Source organism: Budorcas taxicolor, chromosome 4, assembly GCF_023091745.1.
Source record: "Budorcas taxicolor isolate Tak-1 chromosome 4, Takin1.1, whole genome shotgun sequence".
Lineage (NCBI taxonomy): Eukaryota > Metazoa > Chordata > Mammalia > Artiodactyla > Bovidae > Budorcas > Budorcas taxicolor.
In genome coordinates this window covers 103,419,653-103,439,277 of record NC_068913.1, presented here as the reverse complement: position 1 = coordinate 103,439,277, position 19,625 = coordinate 103,419,653, and the positions used below count along the sequence as shown (strand labels likewise).

The window sequence follows — 19,625 nt, the reverse complement described above, 5'->3', positions numbered from 1 at the left end:
AATTTACACTCCCACCAATAGTGCAAGAGCACTCCCTTTTCTCCACACCCTCTCCAGCATTTATTGTTTGTAGACTTCTTGATGATGGTCATTCTGACTGGTGGCCATTGATAGCTCATTGTAGTTTTGATTTGCAGTTCTCTAATAATGATCGATGTTGAGAATCTTTTCATGTGTTTGTTAGCCATCTGTATGTCTTCTTTGGAGAAATGTATGTTTAGGTCTTTTTCCCACTTTTTGATTAGGTTGTTTGTTTTTCTGTTATTGAGTTATTTATGAGTTGCTTGTATATTTTGAAAATTCATCCTTTGTCAGTTGTTTCATTTGCTATTATTTTGCTCCATTCTGTGCATTGTCTTTTCACCTTGCTTATGGTTTCCTTTGCTGTGCAAAAGCTTTTAAGTTTAGTCAGATTCCACTTGTTTACTTTTATTTTTATTTCCATTACTCTAGGAGATGGGTCATAGAGGATCTTGCTTTGATTTATGTCATCCAATGTTCTGCCTATGTTTTCCACTAAGAGTTTTATAGTTTCTGGTCTTACCTTTAGGTCTTTAATCCATTTTGAGTTTGTCTTTGTGTATGGTGTTGGGAAGTGTTCCTAATTTCATTTTTTTACATGTAGCCGTCCAGTTTTCCCAGCACCACTTATTGAAGAGGCTGTTTTTGTATATTGTTTCCCCATTGAATATTCTTGCCTCCTTTGTAAAACATAAGGTACCCACAGGTGCATTGGTTTATTTCTGGACTTTCTATCTTGTTCCATTGGTCCATGTTTCTGTTTTTGTGTCAGTACCATACTGTCTTGATAACTGTAGCTTTGTAGTATAATTTGAAATCAGGAAGGTTGATTACTCCAGCTCCATTATTCTTTCTCAAGACTGCTTTGGCTATTTGGGGTCTTTTGTGTTTCCATATGAATTGTGAATTTTTTTGTTCTAGTTCTCTGAAACATACCATTGGCAATTTGATAGGGATCGAATTGAATCTGTAGATTGCACTTGGTAGTATACTCATTTTTACAATATTGATTCTTCCTACCCAGGAACATGGACTATCTCTCCACCCGTTTATGTCATCTTTGATTTCTTTCATCAGTGTCTTATAGTTTTCTGTATACAGTTCTTTTGTCTCCTTAGGTTTATTCTTAGATTTTATTCTTTTTGTTGCAGTGTTGAATGGGATTGTTTCCTCAATTTCTCTTTCTGTTTTTTCATTGTTAGTATATGGGAATGCAAGTGATTTCAGTGTATTGATTTTGTATCCTGTGAGTTTGCTAAATTCATTAATTAGCCTTAGTAATTTTCTGATAGTACCTTTAGGGTTTTCTATGTATAGTATCATGTCATCTGCAAACAGTGAAAGCTTTACTTCTTTTCTGAACTTTATTCCTTTTATTTCTTTTTCTTCTCTGATTGCTGTAACTAGGACTTCCAAAACTATGTTGAATAACAGTGGTGAGAGTGGATACCCTTGTCTTGTTCCTGATCTTGGTTTTTCACCATTGAGAATAATGTTTGCTGTGGGCTTATCATATATGGCCTTTACCATGTTGAGGTAAGTTCCTCTGTGCCCATTTTTTTGAAGATTTTTAATCATAAATGGTTACTGAATTTTGTCAAAGGCTTTTTCTGCATCTATTGAGATTATCATATGGTTTTTATCTTTTAGTTTGTTAATATAGTGTATCACATTGATTTGCATATATTGAAGAATCCTTATTATATTTTTAAAATATAATCATCTAATTTTCTTTGCTCTTTGCTTTTAATATTTTTAGGATTTAACATTTTTATACTATTGCATGTATTGGTATTCTTTATAATTTTCCCATGACTTCCCTTTCTATCCATAGCTCCAGATAACTAAAATTCTTTTGTAGTATTCACAAATAATTTCTTACTTTTTCTCTAGCTCCTGCTCAAAGGGACACTTTGAAGTATAACATGAGGCAAAGATCTATGTTTGTTATTATACAACTATCAATTTTCCCCACACTATTTACTGAAAAATAAATTCCTTTGTCATCAGTTTACATTAGGCTTTTTATTTTATTTGAGATTGTTTCTAAGATGCTTCTTGCTTATTTTACTTTTGACTGTTCTAGGTCTCCATTGCTGCACAGGCTTTCCCAACTTGGGGTGAATGGGAGCTACTCCTTGTTGCAGTGTGCAGGCTTCTCATTGCAGTGGCTTCTCTTGTTGCAGAGCAGGGGCTCTAGGTGTGAGGGATTCAGTAGTTGGGGGGCATAGGCTTAGTTATTCCAAGGCATGTGGAATCTTCCCAGACCAGGGATTAAACCCATGAACCCCGCGTTGGCAGGTGGATTGTTAACCACTGAACAACCAGAGAAGCCCAATATCTCTTATTTTCTATTTATTTGTAGGTTTTCCTTGGGCTAACCCAAGTATGCATGTATGCATACTCAGTTGTTCAGTTATGTCCAGCTCTTTGCAACTCAGTGGACTGTAGTCCACCAGGCTCCTCTGTCCATGAAAACTTTCCAGGTAAGAACACTGGAGTGGGCTGCCATTTACAGGGATCTTCCTCACCCAGGGATCAAACCCAAATCTCTTGCATGGGCAGGTGGATTCTTTACCACTGTGCCATTTGCACTAATCTTACATTATTTTAAATACTGCGGATGTCAATATCCAGTAGGTTTTGTTCCCACTCAATAGTTTTCTTCAGAAAATTTTAGGTTACTTTTCCCTGGACTTGAAGTTTCTAATCTTGCTTCTTAAGAGACGTAAATTGACTTGCCCAGGACCTAATGATGAGATATGTGTGTAAAGTGACCACAAGGCTTCCTGACTCCTAATCCAGGATTCCTCTGTTAAGTAATGGATTCTCTCACATTCCCAACCCCCACACCCCCCTCACCTCCCTTCCCTTGTCAGTGCCATACCTGGTTGCTGACTGGCTTATACTTAAGCCCTGGTTTGTTCAGAATGAGCTCCAGCTGCCTATGGTTAAAATTGGATACTCCAAGGGATTTCACCAAGCCAGCATCTTTGCAAGCTTCCAAAGCCTGTAGGATAAAAGCCAATGGGTCAAGAAAAAAAGCCTCAACACAAGCAAGAATAAACATTTATACGGGTGACTGTGAATTCTTTTAAAAAGAAAGTCCCTGGGTATGTTAATAAGCATTCTGTGAACTAAAGAAAAGTGGAGGAAATAGGAATTCTGTAAATGAATGATTTGGGGGAATTGTTTATCATACCTTCCCCTTGTATTTTCATAATGTATGAACGTGAAAGTGATAGTTTCTCAGTATCTGACTCTTTGTGACCCCATGGACTGTAGCTCACCAGGTTCCTCTGTTTCTGGAATTCTCTAGGCAAGAATACTGGAGTGGGTTGCCATTACTTCTCCAGGGGATCTTCCTAACCCAGTGATCAAACCCAGGTCTCCTGCATTGCAGGCAGATTCTTTACCATCTGAGCCACTAGGGAAGCCCTTCATAACATATACCAGCACAATAATAGTGATTTTATTTCTTAAAATCTGTTGAGGTTTTCTTTTTAGTATAGTACCTGAAAATTTTATGTGTCTGGTGTGTGTGGAAAATGTATTTTCTCCTATTTTTGGATACAGGTCTTGCTTGTCTCTCTCACATACATACATTATTTAGAAGATTAAAAGTCAAGCTTTTCCTGTCTTTTCAATAATTTAAAGGAATATATCAGAAATCTCCTATTGTAATAGTGAATTTACCAATGTCTTTCTGTTTTCTACATTTTTGCTCTTTATATTTTGAATATATTTTATTTGACATGTATGTATATCTTCTTAGTAAATTAAATCTTTATCATTATGGTTTTTGCACTTCCCTATACTTTTTTTTTTTTTTTTTGGGCTGCACCAGGTCTTAATTGTGACACATAGCCTCTTTGGTCTTCCTTGCAGTATGTGGGATTTTTTCAGCTGTGGCATGTTAACTCTTCAGTTGCCACATGTGGGATCTCATTCCCAGAGCAGGGATCAAATCCAGGGGGTGCTCAGTCTTAGTCACTGGACCACCAGGGAAGTACCCCCCTATACATTTTAGAGTCAGCTTTTCAATTTCTTTTGGGATTTTGACTGGGATTGCATTGAATCTATCCATCAATTTGGAGAGAATTAACAACTCATCTGTATTCAGTCTTTCTGTCAAAAAACATGGTACAGCTCTCCTTTTATTTAGATTTAAAAAAATCTTCTCAGTAAAATACTGTCATTTTAACTGTATAAGTTTTGCACAGATTGTGTTAAATTTATCTCTAAATATTTAATTTTTTTTAACAAATCCCACTTCCCTGTGGTACATATATACAATGGAATATTACTCAGCCATAAAAAGGAACACATTTGAGTCAGTGCTGAGGCGGATGAACCTAGAGCCTATTATAAGAGTGAAATAAGTCAGAAAGAGAAAATAATTATCCTATACTAACACATTTATGGAATCTAGAAATATGCTACTGATCAACCTATTTGCAGAGCAGCAATGGAGACACAGACATTGAGAACAGACTTATGGACATTGCTTGGGTGGAAGGAAGAAGGAGACGGTTGGAGGTATGGAGAGAGTAACATGGAAAATACATTACCATATATAAAATAAACAGCCATGGGAATTTGCTGTATGACTCAGGGAGCTCAAACTAGGACTTGGTAACAACCTAGAGGGGTGGGATGGGGAGGGAGGTGGGAGGCATGTTCAAGTGAGAAGGGACATGGGCAAACCTATGGCTGATTCATGCTGATGTTTGGTAGAAAATGTAATACTGTAAAGCAATTATCCTTCAATTAAAAATAAATAATTTTTTTTTAAAAAAGAGTAAATCTGCTTTCAATTGTGCATTGGTAGCATATGGATTAAGTAAATGGTTTTTCAGGTGGAGAGGCCCAGACAGCAGAAACATAGTCAGTGCCTCCTCACCTCTCAAAACAATCCACAGTTCAGAGCTTTAAGCTGTTACCAACATGTGGGGAAGTCTATTAGAAAGCGATAATCACTCGATTATAATTTCCAGCCTTTGGATCTTGAATTGGCAGAGGCAGGAAAACAACTCCCAGAGGTCAGGCAGAGACTTAGGTTTTCCTAGCTTCCCACAAGTGCAAGATTTCAGTTCTACTCTGACTTGATTCCTGAAGATGTCTGAATATGAGTCCTAAGTGTCTACATGTGTGGAGTGAACAAGGCTATGTTGTTGTTTTACAGTTGCTAAGTCATGTCTGACTCTTTTGGGACCCCATGGACTAGAGCCCTCCAGGCTTCTCTGTCTGTGGGATTTTCCAGGCAAGAACACTGGAGTGGGTTGCCATTCTCTTCTCCAGGGGATCTTCCTGACCCAGGGATTGAACTTGGGTCTTCTGCATTGCAGGTGGATTTTTTACTGCTGAGCCACCAGGGAAGCCCCTCCTGAAGCTACATGGCCCCTTTTACCCAGAGTAAAATGCAGCCCAGCATCCAGTAAGATAGTATAAGAGAGGAACTGTTGGGATTATTTTTTCTTTTATTTATCCCAAGGCTATAACAAGAGAGAAATAAGAGCAAAAATAACCCCAGTAGCTCCTCTCCTAAATTATGTTACTGGTTGCTGTAATGCTTCTTACTCTGGGCAGAAGCTGCCATGTTACCACATAACAAACCAACTCATAATATCTGTACCCGCCTCCCCCTGACAGATAAGTCTATAACGGTTTTCTCATCATTGCCCACTACCTTCTCACTCTTTTAATCTTGGGGAAGGAACCAGCAGATTGCTCAGAAATGGAACCAGAATTATTTTTCAGTTTTTCATTTATTATTTTACATTTGTTTCTTTTAAACATCATATTACTGATTTTTAAAAATTCACTTTGAGAAACAAAAGAATTGTGAGTTTATCTCATTTATATATTTTTATTTACTGTTATAGTAAAGCTTATTTCCTTTACTTTCTTTTGCCTCCCACCTGTCTCTCCTCTTTATCTTTGGCATTCTTCTCTTCAATCAAAGTAAAATCAAACACTTTTCAGTGCCCAGAAATGGAGATTTTATGCATCTTTGCTCATGGTTAGAAATATCTGACTATTATTTTTCATTGGGAGTAAAGATCGCAACTCTCCATAAAGCTAACAGGAATAACCAGATCACAATTTTAAAACGTAATCTTTTAAGGTTAAGAAGCCCGTTTTAACTTACCTCCCAAGTGGCACATAGATTTGACTTGTGATATAACCATTTGCCATTTTCATCTTTAGGATAGAAATCATCTCCAGGCTGTTAAAAAAAAAAAAAAAAGAGCAAGTATATCTGAGGATTAAAATGATGGAATTTGAGTTGTCGATATTTCAATATACCCTGACCCTTGGAAACCAATTTAAGATATACATATAAATTTGTTTTTTCCCCTTTGTGGAGCTATCCAGAAATTCACTTGTCCAACATATATGACATTAGTCTTATTCTCTCGCCCTGGCATTTATTACTCCTTTATTTGTTGACAGATTATTGTTGTTAAGTCATGAAGTTCTCTCTTAATGATAACATTTCTCATTAGAAAAAAGTAAAAGTTGAGAATCAGGACGTTTAGACTCAGTGTTTGGATAGTATATCCTTGCCAAAGTTGAGGGCAGCAAACTTCTTACTCTTATGAGAAACCAAATGTCATCACTAAGGCTGAGAAGGAATTCTTCAACTAAGAAAAGCCTAGTTGATGAATGGAATGCTCCTTAAGTATAAGGGAAATGGACAGCTAATTACTTCTAAGGTCCGGCTAATCACCCTGTGGTTCTTTTCTTTCCCTTTTTAGCGGCCTCTAGGAGTTCAGCATCTTTTTTTCTACCTCACACACTAACTGTTGAACCTCCTCTTCTAGCTTTTTGGTGACACTTTTCAATGAAGATTGACTGTAGTTCAGTCGCTAAGTCGTGTCCAACTATTTGCAACCACATACTGCAGCATGCCGAGCTTCCCTGTCCATCACCATTTCCCAGAGTGTAATCAAACTCATATCCATTGAGTTGGTGATGCCATCCAACCGTCTCATCCTCTGTCATTCCCTTCTCCTCCTGCCCTCAATCCTTCCCAGCATCAGGGTCTTTTCCAATGAGTCAGTTCGCATCAGTTGGCCAAAGTATGGGAGCTTCAGCTTCAGTCCTTGCAATGAATATTCAGGGTTGATTTTCCTTAGGATTGACTGGGCTTTGGTCTCTTTGCTCTCCAAGGGGCCCTCAAGAGTGTTCTCTAACACCGCAGTTCAAAAGCATCAATTGTTCAGCTCTCAGCCTTCTTCATGGTCCAACTCCCACATCCATACATGACCACAGGAAAGACGATAGCTTTGACTAGATGGACCTTTGTCAGCAAAGTGATGTCTCTGCTTTTTAATGCACTGTGTAGGTTTATCTATTGACTATGGTATGGAAATTGTCTTTCATATTTCTCCTTTTTTTCCTATATGTAAAAATGGGACCCATCTCATATGAGTTTGGAAATGGGATAGAAAGAAATAAAAGATGATTTCTAGGTTCCTTGAGTGGATGGTGGTAACAATTTCCTGAGGCTGGACAATGAATTGAGAATTTTGTTTTGGATAGTTTGAGTTTGAAATGACTGTTAGACATTCAAGTGGATTTTTGAAGAGAACAGAGAGGTCTCAGAGGGTGGCTCAAAGAGAGATTGTGGGCACAGGTAAAATGTGGGAGTTCCTCAGCATATTAAATGGTATTCAATCCATGCAATGGGGTGAAATCACCTACAGAAAGAGTGTGGCTCAGTCAGGCAAAAATATTGAAGGAAGAGCACTGGGCAAAGCATTTGGAGTTTAGTGGGGAAGGAGCTACCAAAGAATCATCAGAGGATGACATCATCAAAGCCACAAGATGAAAATGTACAAAGAAAGAGTCAGTGATCAATTGCATTGAAAGAGGTCAAATAACATATGAGGACAAATTGTCTATAGGATTTGGTTGGTGGCATAGAAGTCTTTGTAGATCTTGATAATAGGAATTTTTTGTTATTAAAAAGGAGCAAGGAATTGGATAAAATCCATTATATTTTTTAAAATTTCTTGAATTTTCCCCTCTGCCATCTTACCTGAATGAAACTTTTACCTGGTGATCACACTTTCTCCCATGCCCTCTTTAACAAAGGGGGCATCTAAATTTCATCTAACATTTTCATCTAAATTTTCTTCTGTTATACTGAAAGTGGGAAAGGACTCCTTTCTCCTCAAAGACATGTAATCGTTCATATCAACTACCCTGTAAATCTCTGATTTCTAAGCCCTTTGACCTTCTTAACACTTATGATGCTTCCGCTCAGTTCAGTTCAGCTCAGTCACTCAGTCATATCCGACTCTTTGTGACCCCATGAATCACAGCACACCAGGCCTCCCTGTCCGTCACTAGCTCCCGGAGTTCACTCAGACTCACGTCCATTAAGTCGGTGATGCCATCCAGCCATCTCATCCTCGGTCGTCCCCTTCTCCTCCTGGCCCCAATCCCTCCCAGCATCAGAGTCTTTTCCAATGAGTCAACTCTTCGTATGAGGTGGCCCAAGTATTGGAGTTTCAGCTTTAACATCAGTCCTTCCAATGAACACCTAGGACTGATCTCCTTTAGGATGGACTTGTTCGACTTCCCTGCAGTCCAAGGGACTCTCAAGAGTCTTCTCCAACACCACAGTTCAAAAGCATCAATTCTTTGGCGCTCAGCTTTCTTCACAGTCCAACTCTCACATCCATACATGACCAATGGAAAAACCATAGCCTTGTCTAGATGGACCTTATGATGCTATTTCCACTCTATTCTCCCTCCATGTTTCTTATCTTTAGCATTTCCTAATTTTACTTCTGATCTGAAATGGCTTTATGCCTCCAACATGAACTCTGTTAATATTAATAGTTTTTACTCTCCCAAAATTTAATTCTTTATCATGTCTGAACCCATGTTAGATATTTCTATGATGTCTCCTTAAGCTTCCACTGTGCTAACTTTACTAATTTCTTCATCTGGACAAACCCATTGTCTTTTTCCTCCTTTCCTGCTCCTGACTATAAAGCATTATTAGAAGAATAATTCAACCTTCTAAAAATCCACCCTGTTCACTCTCATTCCTGTTTAGCAATAACTTTGTCCTTTTAAAATGTCTTACGCTTTTTTGTACTGTGTATTTTGTTCTGAAATTGTGTCTGCTTGTTAACTTGACATTAAAAAAATAACAAAGTGCTAAAACATTTTAGCAAGAAAGGTATTTGTTTTTTAAAAATCATGAGATTCAAAAAGCATTTGATATTTTGACTTCAAAGATTGATTTCTCAATTACAAGAAGTACAGGTTCAGTTGGGAGGTAATGTCACTGTGTTGTGAAATTTGTCACTGTTAAAAGTTTTACCTTCTCTGTGTCCTTGAGCTCTGATCTTATTTAAAAATAGAAATAGAATTTCTCTATTTACCTTCTCCAAAAGATTTTACAAGTCATTAGTCAGCTACAGAGAAGTAAATTTCATTTTCTCACTTTTAAATATAGCTTCTTTCCAAATCTGTAAGACTCAGCTTAGAACTCTGCCATTCGAAAAAAGAATCAAAGTTAGCTGAATGAAGAGAAGGGTTGAGGTCAAAATCCAAAGAGCCTGAAATCAAAACATCACTGTAGTCCACAGGACATTGGGATCATTAAGCTCATGAGGATAAGAGAGAGGGTAGTATAATGTAAGGGAACGAGATTGGGATTGGCATTAGGGACCAGGATCTGGTCCCAGTCCTGATGGACTTTAAGCCTGACCAAGTAGTTCATTGCTTGTGGTCTAAGTTTTCTCTTTGGCGAAATAAGTTATTGGGATATATAATTGCTAAGGTGGCTCAGTCACTAAAGAATCCGCCTGCAATGCAGGAGACCTAGGTTCGATCCCTGGGTTGGGAAGGTCCTCTGGAGGAGGAAATGGCAATCCACTCCAGTATTTTTGCCTGGAGAATCCCATAGACAGAGGAGCCTGGCAGGCTATAGTCCATGGGGTCACAAGAGCTGAACTCAACTTAGCAACTAAACCACCCCCACTAGGTCACATCTTGCATGTGACCACAGAGGAAAGTCAATAAGGAAGGTGCTTCTAGAGAATAGAGCAGGGGCAGCCAGGTTGGCTGTGTAAAGAAATTCTGGTCACTGCAATGGCAGAGAGCCCTTGTTTTTCCTGTTCAGCAGGACCTCACATACCTCATGGATCAACTTTTTCAGTCTTTCCTTCCCTCAGTGAAATTTTAAAGCTGTTGCTGATCTTCAGAAGTGTATAGTGGTTGTGTTGGTAGTGGTTAAATTAACAGTGAGCCCACAGATTGAGAAAGTTCATGGAAGGAGTGATTTGAACTAAAAGAATATATATCACACAAAAGTCTTGATCTTGGAGCTGGCTTCAAAAACCTGACTATTCTATCCAAAGGAAGAAAACCCGAAGGGTGGAGTGTAAGTTTTCAGTTGTATCTATTACTTTACATTATCTTATGCAGAGATGTTTTCGTGACTGTGTGAATGGGAAGAAGGGTGTGCTGGATGCTGGGTAACTACAGTATGGACTACAGTTAGTAGATTATATGTTGGTTTAACAAAGAAAGTTCAAAGTATAACTGTAAAGACATGATATAACAGAATACGCATTGGATTATGAATCAAGAAACTTGGGATCCAGGCCTGAGATGGATACACAGGATTGTTCTTGGCATTTGTTGGGCCTGGTCAGTACTATCTCATTTATGGTAACATAACAGCATTATATTTTATGGTGCTAAGTAATCAATGAGCTTCCTGCACAGAGCTTTTTGCTCATGGTTGCCAAAGAGTGAAGCATAACCTTTAGGCATCTGAACCTACCTTAAAAGCCATGGGTATTTCAATGATGTAAAGATCCACATAATCTAGCTGGAGGTTCTTGAGTGTCCTCTCCAGAGCTGGGCGGACCCTCTCTGGGTCAAGATGTGTAGCCCACAGCTGAAAGAAAAAAAGGGGGATAGTTAATATCCATGGTATTTTTGAAAATAATAATGTGCCCCTTTAAAAATATTTTTAACTTTTTTTTTTTAACTGCATTGCACAGCGCACAGGATCTCAGTCTCCAGACCAGGAATGGAATCCATGCTCCCTGCAGTTGAAGCATGGAGTTCTAACTATCAGATGGCCAGGGAATTCCCCACCCCAGCAGTCTTTACACTCATATACATTATATTCACTCATTTCATTTCACAGAAATATGTTTAAACTGCAGTGTCATCTGAGTATAGGTTGAACTGATATGTCTTGATACCCAGAGTATAACTTGATCCAAATGTAGTACCAGAGATTTAAAGATCCGCCTGAACCACAGAGAACCTAATTCAGCAATGAAGTCTTCCTCTGCCCTGCGCTAATTGCCGAAACCACCCTTAGCACTTTCATTTTTCCTCATTGTGTAATTAGGGAACATGTATCCAACTAGTGGTGCTGCCCTGGCCTGGTGCTTTATTTTCATTTCACTGATGGAAGGTATGACTCATCTGAGTAAGAAATATGGTTGTGTACGTGACTTCACCAACGCTTCACACTGTGATGGGTGGTGTAGATGCTGGTGAAATTTTAAATTATTGTAAAGGTTTAGATCCCTTTTGATAGCTCCTTTGTTCCCATTTGGTCCACTTCCTCATTTCCCCAGGAAAATTCTGCCAATCCCTAACCAGAAATTACTCAATCTGAACTGGTGATGTCACCAAAATGGTGGCATGGGAGACTCCTTTGTTGGAAATCTTTGTCCTCCAAAATGATCATCAGTTAAACAGCTATTCATGAATTAAAAACCAATAAAAATGTTGGTCAAAGGATGCCAACTCCCTGTTATGAGTGAGTTCTGGGGATCTAATGAATAGCATGGTGATTATAGTTAGTAATACTATTGCTAAGAGAATAAATCTTCAAAGTTTTCATCACAAAAAGTAATGGTAATTATGTAATGTGACGGAGATGTTAGCTAATTTACAATGGTGGTAACCATTTTGCAGTATATAATTGTATCAAATCAATGTGTTGTACACGTACACTTATATAGTGTCATACCTTAGTTATATTTTAATAAAGCTGGAAAGGTAAATAAAAGGCAAGTAGACAGTTTAACATATATAAGAAAAAAGAAAAAGAAATTACTCAGTCTCTAAAATGCTAAGTAATGAAAAATTAGGCCTTGGGTTGTCAGAATGGAGCATGTGTACCCTTGAGGTCTGTGAAACAGGGTACTGAGGGGTACTCAGAGCCTCAGGATAAATGATTATATTTTCTTGGAGCACCGAATTTGCTCACATATTTTTTTGGATAAAAAACAACTTTTGAATTTCCATACACATTTTGCCACAAGTAAGGGCAAGCAAAATTGTTAAAATTTTTTTCCTCTGTTGAACAATAATTTTTTTCTTGCCTTCAAAGCACAGAAAAGAGAAAACAGTGCAAGAGTAGTGAAAAAATGTGTTTTTGCTTTTAATGTGGGTCTTTTTTGTATATTATTGACATCCCATCTAATTGAAAATTCTGTTTTATATATTTTAATCTATCTTTATTCAACAGTTCTAGGTACTCTTTAAGTGCTTTGTAAATGTTAACTCATAGCAACCTTATGAAATGGGCAATTTAATTCAGTTCTTTTTCAGTGTGATAGGTATTGCAACAACTTTAACTGTTTACCAGGGAGATAAAAAGGAAAGTTTTTAAGTTTTTTTGTTTGTTTGTTTTTCATTTGTAACTTCAAAAATATTTCCATCTTTGGCTCACGGCCTCAGGATATGAGTTCAAGTTTATTCTTCCCCAGAAACTCTTGGTGAGTTCTCCTGAAAGACTCTGTAATAACAAAATCTATAGGAATCAGATTGCAAAGCTGTAATAAAGTGACAAGCTTCAGGCTGGTATTTTGGGACAGTGTTTCTACATGGCCCCTTGAAATCATAGCCTGTAAGTGGCTGGTGACTTGACTTGGGCAACTGCAGGCTCCCAGAGAGCTTGGAAAGGAGTTTGGAGAAGGGGCAGTGAGTGAAGTCTGAAGCACCATTTTGTTCTCTTTAGAAAACTTAGGAGAATTGTATTACAAGTTCTCTAAAGTTATTAAGTTTCATTCCTTCAAGGCTGCCTGTAAATATGTATTCAATATTTCCACTGGCTCTCATCTTATCATGATACTTTATATTTCTGATTGCTTTTCAATGGATAGTGATTTCTAACTATCATCAGTTGGAGATTTACACTTTTGAGATTTCTCAAAAGATGTAAACAAAACGTGATATATCCATTCAATGGAGTATTATTTGGCTATAAAAAGAAATGAAATCCTGATAAATGTTACAACGTAGATGAAAGTAGAAAACATAATAAGAGAAAGAAGCTACACAGAAAAGAATACATATTGCATGAATTCTTTTGTAAGAAATGTCCAGAATAGGAAAACTAGAGAGAGAAAAGTAGATCAGGGTTTACCAGTGACTAGTGGAGAAGGCAATGGCACCCCACTCCAGTACTCTTGCCTGGAAAATCCCATGGACAGAGAAGCCTGGTAGGCTGCAGTCCATGGGGTCGAGAAGAGTTGGACACGACTGAGCGACTTCACTTTCACTTTTCACTTTCATGCATTGGAGAAGGAAATGGCAACCCACTCCAGTGTTCTTGCCTGGAGAATCCCAGGGACAGCGGAGCCTGCTGGGCTGCTGTGTATGGGGTCGCACAGAGTTGAACACGACTGAAGCAACTTAGCAGTAGCAGGGGAGAGGGATAAATGGGAAGTGATTACTAGTAGGTGAGGGGTTTCTTTTTGGAGTGATAAAAATATTCTGGAAAAGGTATTGGTCATGGTTGTACAACTCTGTGAATATACTAAAAAGCACTGATTTTACATGGTGAGCTTTATGGTACACGAATTATATCTCAAAAAATTAGTGATCTATGGACAAACTGGCATATACAGGAGAAGAAAGGCTACCTATTTTAAAGAAAAAAGTTGTGGCAAATGCTCACTGTAATATGAACCACTTCCTCATGTCCCTTTACTCCTCAAATCTACTTTCGTTGTAGGTGTGGCTCTTCCATATTGTCTTAAATCAATGCCCAAGTATGAAGGAAGAAACTTGCCCTAACTTCAAGGGGCTATTTAGTCCCTAAATTCTTGGCAAGATTGAGGAATTTGTCAGTTTAGAACTCACTCTTTGGGACACCCCTGATGGTTCAGTGGTTAGGACTCTGTACTTCCATTGCAGGAAGTGTGGGAAACTAAGATCCCACAAGCTGGTAGCTTGGTGAGTTTCTTCAGCAGGGAAAAGTGACATCAGGCTCACCATGAGGTGAAGGGAAGACTCACCTTTCCACAGTAGAAGATATCCTCCCTCCGCACCTTTCCTTGGGCTATCTTCTCCCTGATGGCCTCCCCCACTTCATGCTCGTTCTGGTAGAGGTAGGCCCCATCAATGTGCCGGTACCCCATGTCGATGGCAATCTTCACTGATGTTGCACAGGTCCCCTTAGGAGTCTAAAATGATAGGGAATTGGGAGAGGGGAGAAGAGAAATACATCTTTCGTTTAGTTTAATCATTCCTAATCTTGCTCCTTGGAAGAAAGTTATGACCAACCTAGATAGCATATTAAAAAGCAGAGACATTACTTTGCCAACAAAGGTCTGTCTAGTCAATGCTATGGTTTTTCCAGTAGTCGTGGATGGATGTGAGAGTTGGACTATAAAGAAAGCTGAGCGCTGAAGAATTGAAGCTTTTGAACTGTGGTGTTGGAGAAAACTCTTTGAGAGTGCCTTGCACTGCAAGGAGATCCAACCAGTCAATTCTAAAGGAAATCAGTCCTGAATATTCACTGGAAGGACTGATGCTGAAGCTGAAACTCCAAAACTTTGGCCACCTGATGCAAAGAGCTGACTGATTGGAAAAGACCCTGATGCTGGGAAAGATTGAAGGCAGTAGGAGAAGGGAATGACAGAGGATGAGATGGTTGGATGGCATCACCGAGTCAATGGACATGAATTTGAGTAAACTCTGGGAGTTGGTGGTAGAGAGGGAGGCCTGGCGTGCTGCAGTTCATGGGGTCACAGAGTTGGACATGACTGAGCTACTGAACTGAACTGAACTGAACTGAACTGAACGGAATCAGGACACTTGGCACATACACTGTTTTATAGCAAACATGACAAATTGCCAATTCTATGCTGTTGTGACTGGAAGATGGAGTCTGAAAACTGGAGAAATTGACCTATCAGGTTACCTCTAACCCTTAATGGAAGATTCATTCATCCCAGGGCTGCCCTTGGCTTTGCAACTTCAGAAATGTAACTTGACCAATTGTTCCCAAAGACAAGAAATTTCACGATAGCCCTGTTGTGAGTGTATATTAGTTGCTAAGTTGTGTCTGACTCTTTGCAACCCATGGACTGTAGCCCACCAGGTTCCTCTTGTCTATGGGATTCTCCAGGCAAGAATACTGGAGTAGGTTGCCATTTCCTTCTCCAAGAGATCTTCCTAACCCAGGGATCAAACCTGGGTCTCCTGCATTAACCATTTGAGCCACCAGGGAAGCCCAGTCCTGTTATAGGAGGGCACAAGTTCATTGAAGAAGGCTCAGTTATAAGTTAAAGGCATGGGTAAAAAAAAAAAAAACTGAGATACATCCGCAGACTGGAATACCACTCAGTAATAAGAAGGAATGAACTATTGTTACACACAGCAACATGGATGAATATCAAAATAATTATACCAGAAGTCAGACAAAAAAAAAATAAATACTTTCTGATCCTATTTATTAAAACACTAGAAAATGAAAACTAACCTATAGTAACAGTGACAGATCAGCAATTGCCTGTAGTAGTGGGTAGGGTCTGTGAGCATGAATCATAGGGAGGGAAAACAAGGGCGTTCAAACAAGCTTGCAGTGATGATATGTTTACTGTCTTGATTATGATGATGGCTTCACAAATATATACATGTGTCAAACTCATCAAACTGTACACTTTAAATATGTGTGGTTTATTATATGTCAATTATTACCTCAGTAAAGCTGGGATGAAAAGATTGTCAGGGGTGTGTTACATTTTTCAAGATGCATTTTTATCAAATTTGGCAGCCAAAGCTTTGTTCGTTTCATAAAACTGCATGAAGCATAAGACTGAGGATATTCAGGACCCCAAAACCTGACAAATGCTTAGCACTTGAGATGTAAGTTATTCATTTTTCAAATCACATATAAATTACTGTTCTTTAGTTATGAAGACATTTAAATATACAAGAGTGCGCTCCATTTGCATTTTTTCTTAATGAGAAGTGAAGGACTTGATGGAGACTTTCCTTAAGACAAACAACTAATCTCATCAAATTAAAATTACAAGTCCTATTTTCAGTTTTGTATAGGGGAGAGGCTTAATGCTGTTTGTAGATTTTTATTGACCTCATATTCAGAGGATGATCATTCCCGTCTCATTCACAAATGTTGAAAACTACTTGTGCTTGTGTCTATATTTTCAGTATTCTAACCAAATGCTTGATAATGTCATATCAGACACGTGGTGACTTGTTGTAGAATGAATGAGACCAGGAATCTCTTGTGTATCTAGTGACTTTATAGTTCTGGGCTGGAAACAAAAAGCGTTGGGAGCATAAACTGTTTTCTTCCCCTATTTCAGTTAAAAGTCATTACTACTAACTTAAAGAGGATAGGAAAAATGAACCAGGTGGCTACACAGATGGTATTAGAAAAAAAAGAATTCATAGTCACAAATGTAAAATAGTTGGGAAAGGGAGACACACTTTTCAGGAATGTTAGAAACACATCTTAGGTGACTTAGCAATATGAGCTTGAACAGAAATTAAGCCCAAACCCCCCAAGCTGTAAAATGAGGTGTTATTGATGACAACTGTGACAACGAAAACACAGCGGGAAGAGGAGGGTTCGAGTAGAATCAGAAATTTACTGGGGAAAAGGTAAAAATACTGCTTTCTTTCTTGGGTATATGCATAGTACTAACAAAAAACAATAAAGTTCACTATGAGATAGTAAATATATCTCAGACATATCACTGAGATTCTGCGGGTTGGAACTGATAGTTTATGAAAAGTGACAGTGAAAAGTGTTAGTTGTTCAGTTGTGGCTGACTCTATGTGACCCCATGGACTGTAGCCCTCCAGGCTCCTCTGTCCATGGAATTCTCCAGGTAAGAATACTGGAGTAGGTTTCCATTCCCTTCTCCAGGGCATCTTCCCAGCCCAGGCACTGAACCCGAGTTTCCTGCATTGGCAGGCAGATTCTTTACCTCTGAGCCACCAACTATACAACTAAAGTAAATTTAATATAAGGGGGAAAGCCCCAAACAATGCATACTGAAATATATGATTGTATTTTCTTAAAAAATTTTTTTTTAATTTATTTGGCTGTGCTAGGTCTTAGTCACAACACGTATGATCTTAGATCTTCATTGTGGCATCGGTATGCTTGGTTGCGGGATGCTCGGTTGCAGCATGCAAACCCTTAGTTGCAGCATGTGGGACCTAGTTCCCTGACCAGGTACCGAACCCAGGCCCGCTGCATTGGGAGCACAGAATCTTAGCCACTGAACCACCAGGGAAGTCACTATATGATTGTATTTTCAAAGGTTAACCCAAGGAAAGAAACATTTAGTACAAAGAAAGGGTAAAAGACAAGGGCTAAGGTAGGAATGTGGTACTGATTCAGCCTGAATAATATATGGCTGGTGCTTTTTAAAATAAAGATTATGGCACAGCAGCAGGTTATAGTAGTGAAAAGTTTGATTATTCAGGTATCATTAAAGAGACTTTTCTAAAAGATCTTTACTTGCTAAAAACATTTTGTTAGATGGCAGAAGCAGCAGTGAGGTGAATTACTATTTTGGACTTAATTCTAATCAACATGGAGGAATTATTTGGAAATGTGGATGTGAGAAAAGTATTAATATTTCTCTGTAGGTGTTAAATGTAGCATAAGAGAATTCTATGTAAATTAAGACAGGTTCTCTGGGGGAAGTTAATTTTAGGGAAAAATAAGAAAGCTCAAATAGAATACCATGTTTGTAGACTCAAATAAGTGATAAGATCGGAGAATCTAAAATACAAAAAAATTGACTCCATACATAAGAACACTCCTAGTAAAATAAGAAATCTGTTTTCTGAAATGGACAGCAGCACCTTTTATTGACTTAAGAAAGCTGGGAGTCCAGTAAGGATGAGGTGTGACATACCCTAGGTCAACATCCATCATCCAGTGTTGTGTGGCCCACAAGTAGAATACAGGAGTCTGAAAACCCCACAGGCTTAGCCTCACTCCCTTTGACACCATTTAGAAAATGTGTGATTCCCATCCCTGAGTTTTAGGCTCCATGGATCCTAGTTTCCAGGGGCAAACCAGGCTCCTTATTTCTAGAGTTTAGCATTCAAGGTGAAAAGCTGCCATTCTGACAGGGATGAGTGAGTTTTAAAATTGAAGGCTGTAGGGCTCCTCCATATTTACCCAGTGGGACAGGGAAGAAAGTGTTTAGCACCCAGGTCAATGATATACCCTTTCCCAATTTTGATAGTTAACGGACAATGACCTGAGTAAATGATCTGAGAAGGATAAGTGGACAAGAGACTCACACAATTCAGAGATGAGAATCTGGGTCATAATACCACATAAGCCACCTAGACCAGCAGAGATGTAGGCTAAGGGTGCAGAAATCTAGATTGGGAGTCTCAGAGGGAGACAATAAGTATCGATTGCAGCTTGAAGACAGCTTTAATATTTACTTATTTTTTAGCTGCACTGGGTCTTTTGTGGTGCATGGGCTTAGTTGCCCCATGGCATGTGGGATCTTCCCAACCCAGGGATTGAACCCGTGTCCCCTGCACTGGCAGGTGGATTCTTAACCCTCAGACCACCAGGGAAGTTCTGAAGACAGCCTTAGTGGCAGGAGTTGTATTCAACTGATAACCTACCTCTTTAAAATTTTTTCCAGGAAAGAAACCAAATCATTCTGGAAGCGTTTTTCCCAGGGAAGAACTTAGCGCACAAAGCCAGTAGGTCTAGTTGGCACCATGGGTAGACTAGTGGTTGGCATGGGGTAGCCCCCAGAACAGAGGCACTCATTTCCTCAGCTGTTGGGAGTGCTGGCTGCTAATCATACATACCGATTCCCTCTACGGATGGTGCAAGTGTGTAAAAGCCTTGTCCCCTTGACTTAATACAGCTCTCTGGCACCATTCCCATTCTAGAGCTCTCTGTGGGGTTGATGAGCCGCTGTATCACAGTTCAACCCTCCCTTCTTCACAGACCTGCTTTTCTCACCTCCTTGCAGGTCTGGTTCCTGAGACTACGCCCCATTGAGCCTCCTGCATGCAAATTTCCTTCTCCCAGAGGCTGTTTCCCAGAGTACCCAAACTAAGACACTTGGGTAAAGGAGGATTTCTTAAACAAGCTAAAGAAAGTGCTAATAATAAATTAGAAGAGTGATGAATGTGACAGTATTAAAGTTGAGAAACTCTGATCATCAAAGTCAGAAGTGAAGTTGCTCAGTCGTGTGTGACTCTTTGCAATCCCATGGATCATCTGTCCATGGAATTTTCCAGGCAAGAGTACTGGAGTGGGTTGTCATTTCCTTCTCCAGGGTATCTTCCTG

At 39.0% G+C, this 19,625-nt stretch overlaps 1 protein-coding gene across 1 annotated transcript in view; it reads right to left on the bottom strand.

Annotated features, from left to right (window-relative positions):
• Nucleotides 1-19,625, bottom strand: part of AKR1D1 (aldo-keto reductase family 1 member D1) — a 50,172-nt gene that overhangs the window by 15,697 nt on the left and 14,850 nt on the right. Inside the window, exons 2-5 of the mRNA XM_052638483.1 lie at nucleotides 14,325-14,492; nucleotides 10,838-10,954; nucleotides 6,173-6,250; nucleotides 2,909-3,031 (exon numbers count right to left, since the gene is read on the bottom strand). Of these exons, the coding sequence (XP_052494443.1) occupies nucleotides 2,909-3,031; nucleotides 6,173-6,250; nucleotides 10,838-10,954; nucleotides 14,325-14,492 (486 nt within the window). The remainder of the gene's footprint in view (nucleotides 1-2,908; nucleotides 3,032-6,172; nucleotides 6,251-10,837; nucleotides 10,955-14,324; nucleotides 14,493-19,625) is intronic.